Genomic DNA, 12,398 nt, shown 5'->3' with positions numbered 1-12,398 from the left:
CAGGTCAAAAATCAGTTGGCAACATTAAATGACAACCGTGACCGTCTTCGTAAAATGGCGTCAACCTTTGAGCTGCTTGACGTAACGCAGGAGAAACATGTAAGGGTGCTCCACTTGCAGGTCAAACTTGATGGTCTGCAGCAGGATTCGCTCCAACACCATCACCTCCTCCTGGAACACGCACACACTTTCTTTTTAGCTTCTGTCTTCTAATTCAACTTTTATTCCAAACATGTAAAAATGTTAGTGAAGTAGACCTTGGGGTCATCTCCAAACTGAGCAAACTGCACATCGTTGAGCAAACTGCGCGCCGTTTTGATGATGTCTTTGCATTTTTTGGGCGTTTCCTCCACTTTGCCAGCCAGAAAGAGACAACAAGCTCCCGTTACCTATAACACAAACATCACTTTGTTAAATAAAATGTTGCCTTTACATCCTCAGGATAAAAAAAAAAAAAACAAAGTGTACTTTACGAAATATTTATCCTTCATTTTTTTTTTTTTACCCTCAGAGGAATGGACTTGTCACAACAAATGAAATCTAAACTCATGGAAAAAATAACCGATAAAATGTATTGTAACATCCTTACTGAGGGGGAAAAAAAGTACAGCAAAAAAGACAGGTTTATAATTTTTTTCCCCTTGCCCTGAAGAGAACTTACATATCTGGGGAACTGCTTGAAAGAGTGAAACATGTAGAAACGGTGGAAGTAGATGATGCCCGTCGCCAGTGTGTCGTAATGTCTACCAGTCGTCAAGGAAACAAAGACTGATTCTACACTAGATTATGGGTGCTTTTTGAAAAGTTACGTCACAAAAGAGGATACAAGCCGAGTTTGGTGCCCACGTCGAATATGAAGCGGGCTCCCTCTCTGCGGTAGCGGGCTTCGGTGCCTGGGTCCAGGCCTTCCGACTGAGAGGGCGTGTGCGCTAAATCTTTTTTGTCCCAGTACCAGCATGGTTTGATGTGGTCTAACATGGCCTGCTGCTGTGCCACCGCATTTTCTTTCGACTCCTTATTCAGCTGGGGAGAGGCCACGGAGGAAGAGGGCCCCGCGTTGACTGCCTGCTGGACAGAACAAAAATTGAGAACTTAAGCACGCGCTTCAGCAGTATCCCAATAAGATAACACTCAAACAACATTTGAGGGTGACTTCAAATAATACAGAAAAGATGCGTCGAGTAATGCCGGAATTGAGTGACCTGTACCTTTCCAAGCAGCTTAGGTCGCCCAGTTACCCCCAGCATTAATGCATTCATAGCGTTAGTCCCGCGTCATACATAGTTTGAAAGTAAACGCTGAACGTGGCTTCGTTATAGTTTGAGAGTAAACGCTGAACGTGGCTTCGTTATAGTTTGAGAGTAAACGCTGAACGTGGCTTCGTTAACTCAAAACAGACCACCAATGTTATTAATCAGCCGAGCCCGCATTTGAGTTCGTAAAATACGAAATAATGAAAAACGTCAACGTTTCAATTTGCCATGGTTTACGCGTCGCTGACTAACAAAGTTAGCTAGTCGTTAGCTGCTAACGACCTGTAGCACGCTAAGCGGACAGGTAAAGACCAATATTTGTCTAAAGTTGCATATTTCTCAAAACAGAACGTGTCCTACCTTTAACATGTAGTTTGTGGCGTATATAAACAAACTTCCGGACGACTAGAAAGTACAATAGATAGTTGGCTCCAAATAAGCTAGCAAACGGCATACATCCATTCAATTGGTAAGAGAGTCGCCATTGTGGATTTCGTCGGATGTTACGTTTGGGGCGGATGTGACGTCACGATGCCTGCGTTTTACTTTTCTTTCGACACTTCATACATAAACGGCAATTTCTGAAAGATCCCACCCATTACTGAAGCAGAATATTACAACTGGCGTCACAAATCTGTAGAAGTCTCTCAAAATGTAAAGTGCAATTATTAGAATTTTTAATGCGCTGTTATCGTTTGAAGTTGTACTTGCGATTACAAACTCCAGAGGGAGCCAAATAACTACTTGGCAACGTCTACAAGCCGTGGATGAGATGTTACATTTAATCAAATTTGACACCCGACATCGTTCATAAAAAAAGGTATTTGAGATCAAGAAGACAAGTGGTGTCTAATTCAATCAAATGTGAGCCTTGACAGTCTTTGCAATTATTACTCATGCTATAATCTCAGAGAAACGTGTTCTACTTTAAAATGAAAGGATACATAATAAGTATGCAATGTTACGCAGGGGTGTACTTATTACAATTTTATAGACAAATGATATTTATAGTCACTGAAGAGAGTTGGGCTGTGTGAGTGAAATATTCTTTTCTTCCAGGTGGGGGCATAGCAAAAAATAATTGAGAGGGACCAACAGGCAACAACTACATAAAACACGTAGTAACACATCAATTTAGCTGCTAATATTTCCTAAACAATTAAAAGTGATGACAAGTGACACGAGCGGCTGTGAAAAAACAAGTTTCTGAATGACATCGGTGGACCCGCCTTGATTTGTCTGTCAAAGGCTGGCGCACCTCCGAGACGCACTAGCGGTGAATCATTTAGGTGCCCCGATTAAAAATGGGGAATCTGCATTCATTATAAATTCAGCGGTGCTCGGACAAATCCTCTTAACTGGTGGCAGGAATTGTCAGGATGGAAAAGGAGTAAGAGCATCGTCTGCTTGTATCGCCTGTAGCAAGGGAGCGTCTCAATGTGTCTCTCACGTCAACACACACACACACAGGCACACACACAGGCACACACATACACTCACGGATTCCACAGTAAATCAGCCTATGAATAATATATCTATCTACTTTCTTTATTAATATTAAACATTGCATAATGAAGCGCTGCGCATTCAGATGAGTGCAATATTCATATTCCCATGAAGTGGACCTCATTGTTTATGAGCTTTGATGCATTCAAATGGGTGCGACCTTTGACCCCAAGGGGGCTGCATTGCCTTTTGTTACTTTTTTTTTTTTTTTTTTTAAACCACTTTTGACTCATAAAAACTGCATTGTGGACGCTGTTTGTCCTCCTTTGGGTTGGCCTATTTTTTTGGGTCACTTTTTTAAAAGAATTTTTTTTCCAATTACTAAAGGCATAGTTTTAAATTTGCGGCATTTTGTAGCTTTTAAAGGGTATTCTATTATTTGTATTACACAGAAATGTATGTCTTAAAAATGTTTATTTCATATTCCCTATAATATACTTTAAAATTATTTTGTTTTTTTACTTTCAGTATCCTCTTTTGCAAATATCTTTTCCCTCGCATTTTGTGTTAAATGTTTTTTTTTTTTTTATATTTTCATTTACATTTTACTAACATACTATTTTAGTTTCGTGTTATATATATTTTTAGTGTCTTTTGTTCGACGTCCAAGGTTCCTGCCTGCCCTGTTAGCGCATCCAAACTTTCTTGAGCGTTCTTCTAAACACCCTGCGGTGCGTTCAGGTACCCGACGGCTAGGCGGCGGAACTCGGCGTGTCCCCTCGGAGGCAACACTTTGGACTTAAAACATTTCCCGTGTCCACAAACGGTATTTGCGGTGTGCGCCGCAGCCACCCCGCATGAAGCCTAAACTGCCTGCGCATACAAGCTATAATGGAGACATTGATGTATTATTGAGAGCACCCAGGGGTGATGATCAAGGGAGCCGGGGAGAGTGTGTGTGTGTGTGTGTGTGTGTGTGTGTGTGAGATCGTGGATTTCTTTTAGTATTCATGGAGGCCGGTGATTGAGGGACAAAAAAAAAGTTGGGAGCTCTACAGCAACACAAACTGTGGACCAACGCATGTCGACTTATGCTTCCACTATACTGGTACACAAATTGCATTGCAACACTGCAGCGAGTGTGAAATGACATCAAACAGCTGCTTCAAACCAAAATGGCTCACTTCCTGTTCCTTTTTGAGCATCACTTCTGACTTTTTTTTGTGGGTCTACTCGCGAATGTTAAAAAAAAAAAAAAATTCACAATGACATCAAAACTGTAATGAAACTGTTCTTTCAAATGGACTTGAGGCAGATTTTGCTCAATTTTAGGGGGCGCTACTTTGGACGGCCGTCACCGTGCCATCTCTGTCTCTGTCTCTGTCCTCGGTGCGTCTGCCGAGGTTACGTCTACTTGAGCCAGAGCTGAGATGACATTTCATTTATATAAATAATTAGTGGGCCTGAAAGTCCCTCAGGTCTGCCCCGCAGCAATCAAACTTCTAATGCTCTTAAAATTGCTCACCATCTTTTATTAATGGTCCGGCGTTAAATGTATCGCCGCTGCGGTGAGCAAGAGAGCAAATGCTTCTTCTTCTTTTGCTCCACCAGGAAATGGTGTCAACATTTAAACGGCGCTGTTTTATATTGGACAATGTAGTTCCAGTGCTTAACATCAGGTCGCCTCTGTAAATGATGAGGGCTCATTAGTGCTTTCTAATAGCCCTGAACTTTATCAAATGTAGTAATAACCTAATTAAGTGCAATGAAGAGAAATGACATTTATTGCGACTCCTAGCGTGCACCACTTGCCCACCGGGGGCAGTATAACACAGTAAGAAGACAAACGAAGACAACTTTCACAACTACGGCAAGTGACTCACTATTCAGGGTGTATTTGAAGGCTTGTCATTTTCAAACATTTGTTAAGTGCGTCGGTGTAGCATTAGCGCATGTTAATGGATGAACTTGATAAAAAAAAAAATCTTGGGAAAAAGTATTTTTCTAGTTATCATTATATATGATCAAAATTGGCATATATTTAATCAAAATAACCCACAGTAAAAATGTATCTTTATTTTCAGTCCGGTTCTGTCTTTATTTTGACTTCTCTTTAAGTACAACTGCAGCTCTTTGCAGGCAAACCATTAGGAAAAGGACTCGAATGGGTCAACAGAGGGCGCTGTTGTCTCACAACATGGGCGTCTACTGTCATGACATCGACCAATATCAGCGTGCTGATAATAGTTCTTGTCAACCACATCGCTGTAAACTACAAAGCATGATTTTTTTTTCTACTTTTATTTTTTTTTATTACATAAACATTACAACTTTTCCTCTTAAGTAACTTTCTTTTGCTTTCTGATTGGCTGACATACCGGTTTGTTATGCATAAAAAAGATATTTCTTAAAACGTTATACTCGAGTGTGACATTAAGGAATAACAAGTAAAAAGTGGCACCTTTTAATAACGTGTTTGCGATCGGCTAAATCAACAAACAGCACCCCCTATTGGTCTGGCATGCACGTGGCACCCTGCAAACGCGCGATCATATTACGATTTTTCTGCGGGAATACTTTTGTTGTAAATAACAAAAGACTACAATAACAGAGGTGGGCACATGCAGGCACCAGCCTTTGGCCCCACTTGATCCTGCTGGCACGTCTCAAAACGCCCGCAAACGCGCGCGCGCACACACAGACACACGCGCGCCCGCGCGCAGACACAAATGGGGTCGTCCTCTTAAACAAGACCCAACAGGGAAAGCAGGAGGAAACATTTGGACTCTCTTGTTGGACAAGGAGGAGGAAGAGAAGGAGGAGGAGGTGTCTTGTCTGCCCGTGCATTCTCTCTCGCTCCCTCTCTTTCTCAGCCTCGCTCTCTCGTTCTCTCTCTCCATCAGCGAGTCTCCCGCCACAGGAGCCAAGAGTTGCCGTTCCGAGCGCCGATGCCAAAACGCACACAAGGAGCCGGTGCCAAAGGGTCATTTTTTTTTTTAGTGCACCACCACCACCAGCAGCGGAAAGAGGAAGGTGCTTGCAGCGGGATCCTAAATTAACACTGACAAGAAAGCGGCATCGCGGTGCAGGATTTTGCAGCTTTTTGTTTTGGTTTTGGCATTGTGGCTTCTTCCTGCTCCCGCTGCGCGCGTCCAGGTGTTTTGTCTGCCCCGAAGAAGGACAGCGCGTAGCCTGCATCCTTTTTTTTTTTTTTTTTTTTGTCCGCCAAACTTGCGCAGCAATTGTCGAGGAAGACGCGCAAATAAAATAAAATACACATTTTAAAAAGGAGGAGTAAGGGTCCGGTCCACGCGAGAGCCACAGCAGACCGACACAACGGTCCGAGCCGACTCCAAGTGCCGTTCACCGGGCAATGCCAGAGTAAATGCCGGGGCGATGTCCCGCCGCAAGCAGGTGAACCCGCAGCACTTGTCATTGAGCCACCGGGAGACGGCACCAGGTGAGATGCACGCCGAACCCTCCGCAACATCTAAAAACGCGCGTCGATATTATTTGGATTTCAACTGGGACGCGGGCGAATTAAAACAACTCGCATTTTCTCAATTTGATTCCGACACGTGGATGTCTCGTTCTACGACGCGTTTAAAACATGACGAAACAAAGTTGAAATAGTCACCGTAAAATTCAACCGCGTCGCTTAAAACACTCGCGTTTAATTTGGTCATCAATTAATGGCGAGACAGACGGGCTTTTCTCTGAAAACAACCTCCGACGAGAAACTCGCCACAACAATGTATTGTTTTGAGAAACGTGCGCGGTATTTGTTCAACTGCAAAAAAATGTATTTTTTTTCCTTTGCACGAAACAAAGATGTTTTAAACGTGTGCATTGCACGTGCACAACCACGCCAATTGCACCCTTCATCAAGTTGTTTTACTTCTTATTGCAATCATCACACACACAAATCGCGCACTACATAAAGTTCGTTTCAACAGAATAAAGCATGCATGACGAGATAAGAACTTTTGCTCATTTGATTTCTTTAAAGAACTTATCTTGTCACGGGCATTTGTGATAATACACACTTATCTATTTGCTGTGTGTAAAAGATTAAAAGTGTCCTATAATCCGAATCCTAATATCAATTTGAACCTTCATCTCCTCCGTGCTGCCTGCCTGCCTGCCTGCCTGCCGCTCGATTCAATTTGATAGACGAGGCCTAATCGCACTAATTCAATGCACACCAGCTCATGATGTAATCTGTGGCCAATGTTTTGTGTGTGTGTGTGTGTTACAAATTATTGATCCCCATCACTTAGTAAGACAATTGGGGAGCTCTTTCATGCAATTTCTCATGATTGCCAAGTTTTATTATTATTATTACCATTGCTAAGCCACATTGGATGCTTTGCATTATTTTAATGAGTCAAGTTGATTGATGTGCAGACAATTAATTTTACAGTGTGGAGGAGCAAAAAAAAAAAAAAAAAAAAAGCCTAAACTACAGTTGTACCTCGGGGTATGTGTGTCAAGTGTGCTCATGTGTGTGACATTTACCTGCATGCAATATGACCAAAAAAAAAAAAAAAAATAGTTTGCATATTTTCATTTGTCTGCTGCAGGGCACTCAGGGTTTGGGGACAAATTTGGCGTAACAGTTAAATATTTCCCACCCCCGCTTGCAGCCATGGGTCACTTTGTTTGACGTCTTTTTTTTTTTTTTTTTGGTCGCTTTGCATAACTCACAGACACACACAGACACGCACGCACACAGAGAGACACGCACAGACCTGCTTTTGAACTTGAGCCACACAACGGTGTGAAGAAGCGTCTTGCTGATTGGGAGGACAAGATGGTTGGTTGGCCGCGTGAAATAGAAGGGCCTCAATCTGGTCCTACCTGTTCTCGCACACCACACACAGATACACACTGCATGAGCGTCAAAGTGTTTGTCTTGTTTACTCAGGCTCGCTCCAGACGCCTAAAAAGATGGGTCAAATCATTATTTGGGCTTTGGGTGCGCGTGTGGCGAGCGGAAGCTTGAATGTCAGCTCTGTAGGGCAAAGCCCTCACACCAAGGCCAAACCGTTTCAATTCAAACTCCGACGAAGCTTTCGCTAGAGCTTTTGCATTGCTGTCATCCCGCTTCGGAACCGACCACTGCGATCGGCAAGTTTGTGTGTGTGTGCGCGTGCAAATTTCTACAGAGCCCAAATCATTTGAATTTAGAGACACACGCACACGAACGAACGCACACAGACACACTGCAATTTAATTTCGTATGTCATTAAAAGTTAGCAAAATATATTTAAAAAAATGTGTCCTTGGTCCAATCTAAAAACCTTCTGTGTCGATTTGGTTTCATGCTGTTCTATAAGTCACAATTGGGGCAAAAAAAAAAGGGTGAGGAGTGTGTGTGTGTGTGTGTGTGTGTGTGTGTGTAGCGGAAGTTTGAATGTCACCCCCAGTGTGCCCTGCCCACCTCTACCAAGTCAACAAGCAAAAAAACTTTTACCTCAATTGTGACCAATAAGAACTTAATTGAAAATTTAGAAGGAAGGGGAAAAAGTGTGCACAGGCTTTTCTACTCCAATTCAAACTCCAATGTTCTAGTAGGCTTTTACTGACATTTGTTCTTTTGCTTTCTCGCAGAGGCCTGAAGTTTTTGCGCTAACGCCAACCGCTATCCGGAACTGTTCATATTTCCCCTAATTTTTTTTTTTTTATAGCACAAAATCCTGTCAATTGAAGAGGGATGTGTAGAGTTTTTATATCCACAGTCTCTCAGCTAAGCTAGGCTAACGTTAGCCCTGGCATCGTCAATGAACGGTTGCATGTAACAGTTAAATTTTTGTTGCGCCAACAAACATGAACCAAAAAATGGGAATAATAATCGCCAGATTGACACTTGAATCCACCCTGAAATTTTCATAAATTCATAATCATAATTAACGAGTCAACATTTTTTTCACGTTTTGTATAACAGCGCGTGAGACCGCGTTATGAAACCAAAGTACGACGTCGTCGTCGGTTTCTGGTTAGCGTGGCGAGCAGGCCGCAGTCATCAAGCCCAACTTGTTCTCAAACTGGGTTTGGAGACCAACGCGAAGCAACCTCGCCGCGGGCCAATTCCAATTACTGTTTACACTCAGACAACACACACACATAGATGAAAAAACGGTCAAACTGTCTCACTTTGGACTTGAGCTTGTCACTGTGGGCTATTTCCTCAAGGTGGATTGTTCCGGTTTTCCGGCATCGGATCGCACCTCGGGCTGGAGGAGGCAGAGGAGATTTGATTAAGGCAACACGAAACAACCTTTTTTTTTTTTTTTTAAGGAAAGAACGTAAAAAGGCGAGCGTGAGTTGAGGTGTCAACTGTCAGAGAGGTGTCCGCTTACACGAGAAGTCGCCGCAGGTGGCCGGCCGCCATTCTCGTAGTCATCCGAGTCACGCGGATGATGAGCCCCGTGGACCTCGGCGGGGGCACCCACCGGTGCGCAAAACCAGAATGGCGGCATATTTCCCGAGCGAGGCTTCGCGGAATTGAGCCCCTTTCGTGGTAGCCGCCGGCCTGGAGCTGGAAACAGATTTCAAAAAGTATCTTACATGAGGTGGAACTTGCCATTACCAGTTCAATTTATTCAAAGAATACTTTGCGCTGTGAGTCAGATTTCAAGTTTCAAGCAATTTTCAGATACATTGTCACTGGAGAGGAAAAACAAAAAAATCTCGCACCCAAACTAAGCCCCGCCCTTTAAAGGCTCACACACCACACCACATCTGTTGGTTACAAACTTAATTGAGCCGCGGCGTCAAAGCACTACTTGTACATTAGATATTGCTTTGGCCTGATCTCAGCAGGCATCAAGTGGCTGGCAATTTGGCATTTTTATGGCGAGCGCGCTTTTTCATCAAAGCGCCTCAACGATAATTTTACCACCTCTTCTATAATTTGAGGTCTTTGCTCGTCAATCCTGGAGTCACACGAGCTGCCCTCGTTCCCTCTGCCGCAGACAAAATGGAGATTGACACAGACCTTTTTTTTTTGTTTTTTTTTACATCTAACGTGAACTTTAGCATGGTTGTTAGTCGCTTGACAAAAAGGCGGCGTCACATATAGCCGATGCGCCTTTCCCTGATCTGCTCAACACTTTTCCCCTTCTTTATTTGCACCATATGGAGCCACACACACACACGCATACAGTGTGTGAGCGTAAGCAAGCAGACGACTTGCTCGCAGGCGTTGATTGGCTCCCGATTGGCTGTCGGCCATTTCACTTTGTTCCCTCATTTCGCTTTAATATTTCAGCGTCGTCAGCCGAGCACATCTGATGAATTTTGTACGCCGCTCGCTCGCTCGCTCGTTATCTTATCGCGGAAAAGTTTGTCAAACGCCGATGCCTATCTTGCCACGTCATGCCTCGTCGTCTGCGGAGGCTCGGCCGTCCGGAGCGTTCCCCCCCGCCTGCGGGGGCGGCGGAGGCTAAAGCGAGGCCGCTTGTCGTTTGAATTTTTGATTGCAACCATCTGCGATGTCGTCGCCGGTGTCGTTTATTCCCGACGGGAGCGAGAATCACCAACATGCGAGCAGCCCTATCACCCCCCTCCCCAGCCCCTAGCCCCCATCTCCCCCCCGGGGTATATAATGTGTGCGTGTGTATTGCTGGGAAAAACAAGAAGGGGAGGGGAGTGAGAATTTTGGCTTAAAAATTCCCTTTTCTCTAAATTTTCTCAATGAACCTTGGAAAAAAAATATCTAGAAGCCAAACACATATTAAACAAATTGCTAAAAGGATTTTAGTTTGGGATATAAGAAACAAAAGGATACAAATATTGTTGGCAAAAAAGTAAAAAAAGAAACACACAAAAAGGCGAAGAAATAAAAAATGAAAAAAAAAAAACCCCCACATACAAGCAAAAAATAAAATCAGCAAAACAATGATGCTAAAATTTCACATCAACTTTTTGATCAAAAGAATTCCATCAAAAATACAAAACAAAAGTGAGCTAAATTTGACGCTGATCTTTGTAATTGGACACTTTTTGAGGGGGGGCAAAGAAGAAGAGTCCCCCCCCGCCCCACCCGATCCCCTGCACCACCCTGGGGGCGTACTTGTGTGTTTCTTTTTTCCCTAGGAAAATGCAAACAAAGACAAAGCAGGGGGGGGGGGGGGTGCGTGAGCAGCATGGCCGTTTTGTATAAAAATTCTCTTTCCTCTAAATTCCACTGACAGACCTCGCTGGGAATTTTTGCCCCCCTCCCGGCCAGGCAGCGTTTAGATCGTCTTGGCCGCCATCATTAGGCTTTTTTATGAGATTTATTAAAGGCCGCTGATGTAAGCTCGCAAAACACCCCCTCCAGCTCGCTTTGAACAACCTCCGCCGGTGCATAAACGACGCTCGTGGAACAAAGCCAGGGCTCAAATGAGGTTAAGAATGGGAAAAATCATTCTTAGCTTTAAAAAAACAAAAAAATAAACACTTGCCTTCCCAATCCAAATATAGAGAACGTTTCGGTAGCGTATTGGTACTGTAAGCTATATTTTATAGGATAGATATCATCTTACTGTAGGGCTGAACAATAAATTGAATTTAAATTGTCAAAGGCAGTTTTCTAATTGTAATGGCTGTCATTTGGGGAAAGACTTCGATCTCAGCGAGATAACGTTTGAGAAGTGATGTCGACGTGTTGAAAGTTTGTTTCATAAAGCATGAAAAGTTGACGTGATTTTTATTGTAATACTTTTTAATTAATTGTTTGTATTTGTTGAATTGGGGGTGGGGGTGAAATGAGATAATTTTTCAAAATTGTTCGGCCCAATGAACTCACGCTGTGCTCCGGCATTGAAAACTAATTGTTGCTGTTCAGTTATAAAGCACAGATCTGAAAAACGTTTGAAAACTAAATAAAAATAAATAAATTGTTATCTAGCTCTGGGTTATATAAAAATAAGAATGTGATTTGGGGGATTCCGAAAATTGAATAAAAAAAAAAAAGTGAAATGCACATTGTTGCATGATTTTTTAAAAAACATTTCTTGGGTATATCATAAGAAAACTAAACACAAAGCATTAGCACAGGTTAAAAAAAGCCACTTAATCACAAGCACGTGTCATTTGTTAATGCACTGACAAATAATAGTTGGCTGAGCTTCTCTGAAAATTGAGGTGCGGTAGTGATGCTAGTGGAAGATAGGGGGCGCTCAAAGGTTGCCTGACTCCCTTCTCTGTATGTGTGTGTGTGTGTGTGTGTGTGAGAAAGAGAGAGAGCGGGCGGGCCAAGCAGCTTTGAGTTTCACGGCTCAACCGCGTATTTGACAGGCTCTCGCACCGCTACAGACTTGAGCGTGTTTTCATTTTTACACCCTTGCTTATGCGCGTGTTTGTCGGCGCGTACACACCCTCACACACACACACACACTCACTGCCCCTTTGCAAACATTCCACGCTCACGTGCTGCACTTCCACACAGGTGAGAAGAAGGGCCGAATGCAAATACTGTAGTACATTTTGAAGGTTCCTTGAAATCGCAGAAACTTGACTTTTTGGTTGACTGGACTTTTGAGAAAACATTTAAGATACGGGCGTCAACTCAACAAGCCTCACAAGTTTGGGAAAATTAGTGAACAAATGTGGTTAACAAACAATAGCTTACCTCGGCCCAAGTGACACAAGGAGGACCAACGAGTCTCGTCGGTGAGGCCTGGCGTCAATGACGAGCTAAAAGAAATAAAT

The 12,398-nt window shown here is 43.2% G+C and overlaps 1 protein-coding gene across 4 annotated transcripts in view; it reads right to left on the bottom strand.

The window, feature by feature from the left end:
- ccnk (cyclin K) overlaps positions 1-12,398 on the bottom strand; it is a 39,728-nt gene that overhangs the window by 4,016 nt on the left and 23,314 nt on the right. The window contains exons 4-11 of one of the 4 annotated variants that reach the window (XM_085938020.1): positions 12,319-12,383; positions 9,062-9,240; positions 8,856-8,935; positions 7,451-7,559; positions 827-1,068; positions 662-743; positions 258-389; positions 66-171 (exon numbers count right to left, since the gene is read on the bottom strand). In XM_085938020.1, coding sequence (XP_085794146.1) covers positions 66-171; positions 258-389; positions 662-743; positions 827-978 — 472 coding nt within the window. In that variant the 5' untranslated portion in view covers positions 979-1,068; positions 7,451-7,559; positions 8,856-8,935; positions 9,062-9,240; positions 12,319-12,383. Of the gene's footprint in view, positions 1-65; positions 172-257; positions 390-661; positions 744-826; positions 1,069-1,613; positions 1,785-7,450; positions 7,560-8,855; positions 8,936-9,061; positions 9,241-12,318; positions 12,384-12,398 lie in introns of those variants that run through there. The other 3 variants (XM_085938021.1, XM_085938018.1, XM_085938019.1) reach the window with 3 other exon arrangements.

This window comes from Syngnathus leptorhynchus, chromosome 18, assembly GCF_054491065.1.
Source record: "Syngnathus leptorhynchus isolate UIUO chromosome 18, UIUO_Slep, whole genome shotgun sequence".
NCBI lineage: Eukaryota > Metazoa > Chordata > Actinopteri > Syngnathiformes > Syngnathidae > Syngnathus > Syngnathus leptorhynchus.
This window is presented reverse-complemented; position numbering and strand designations above follow the sequence as displayed.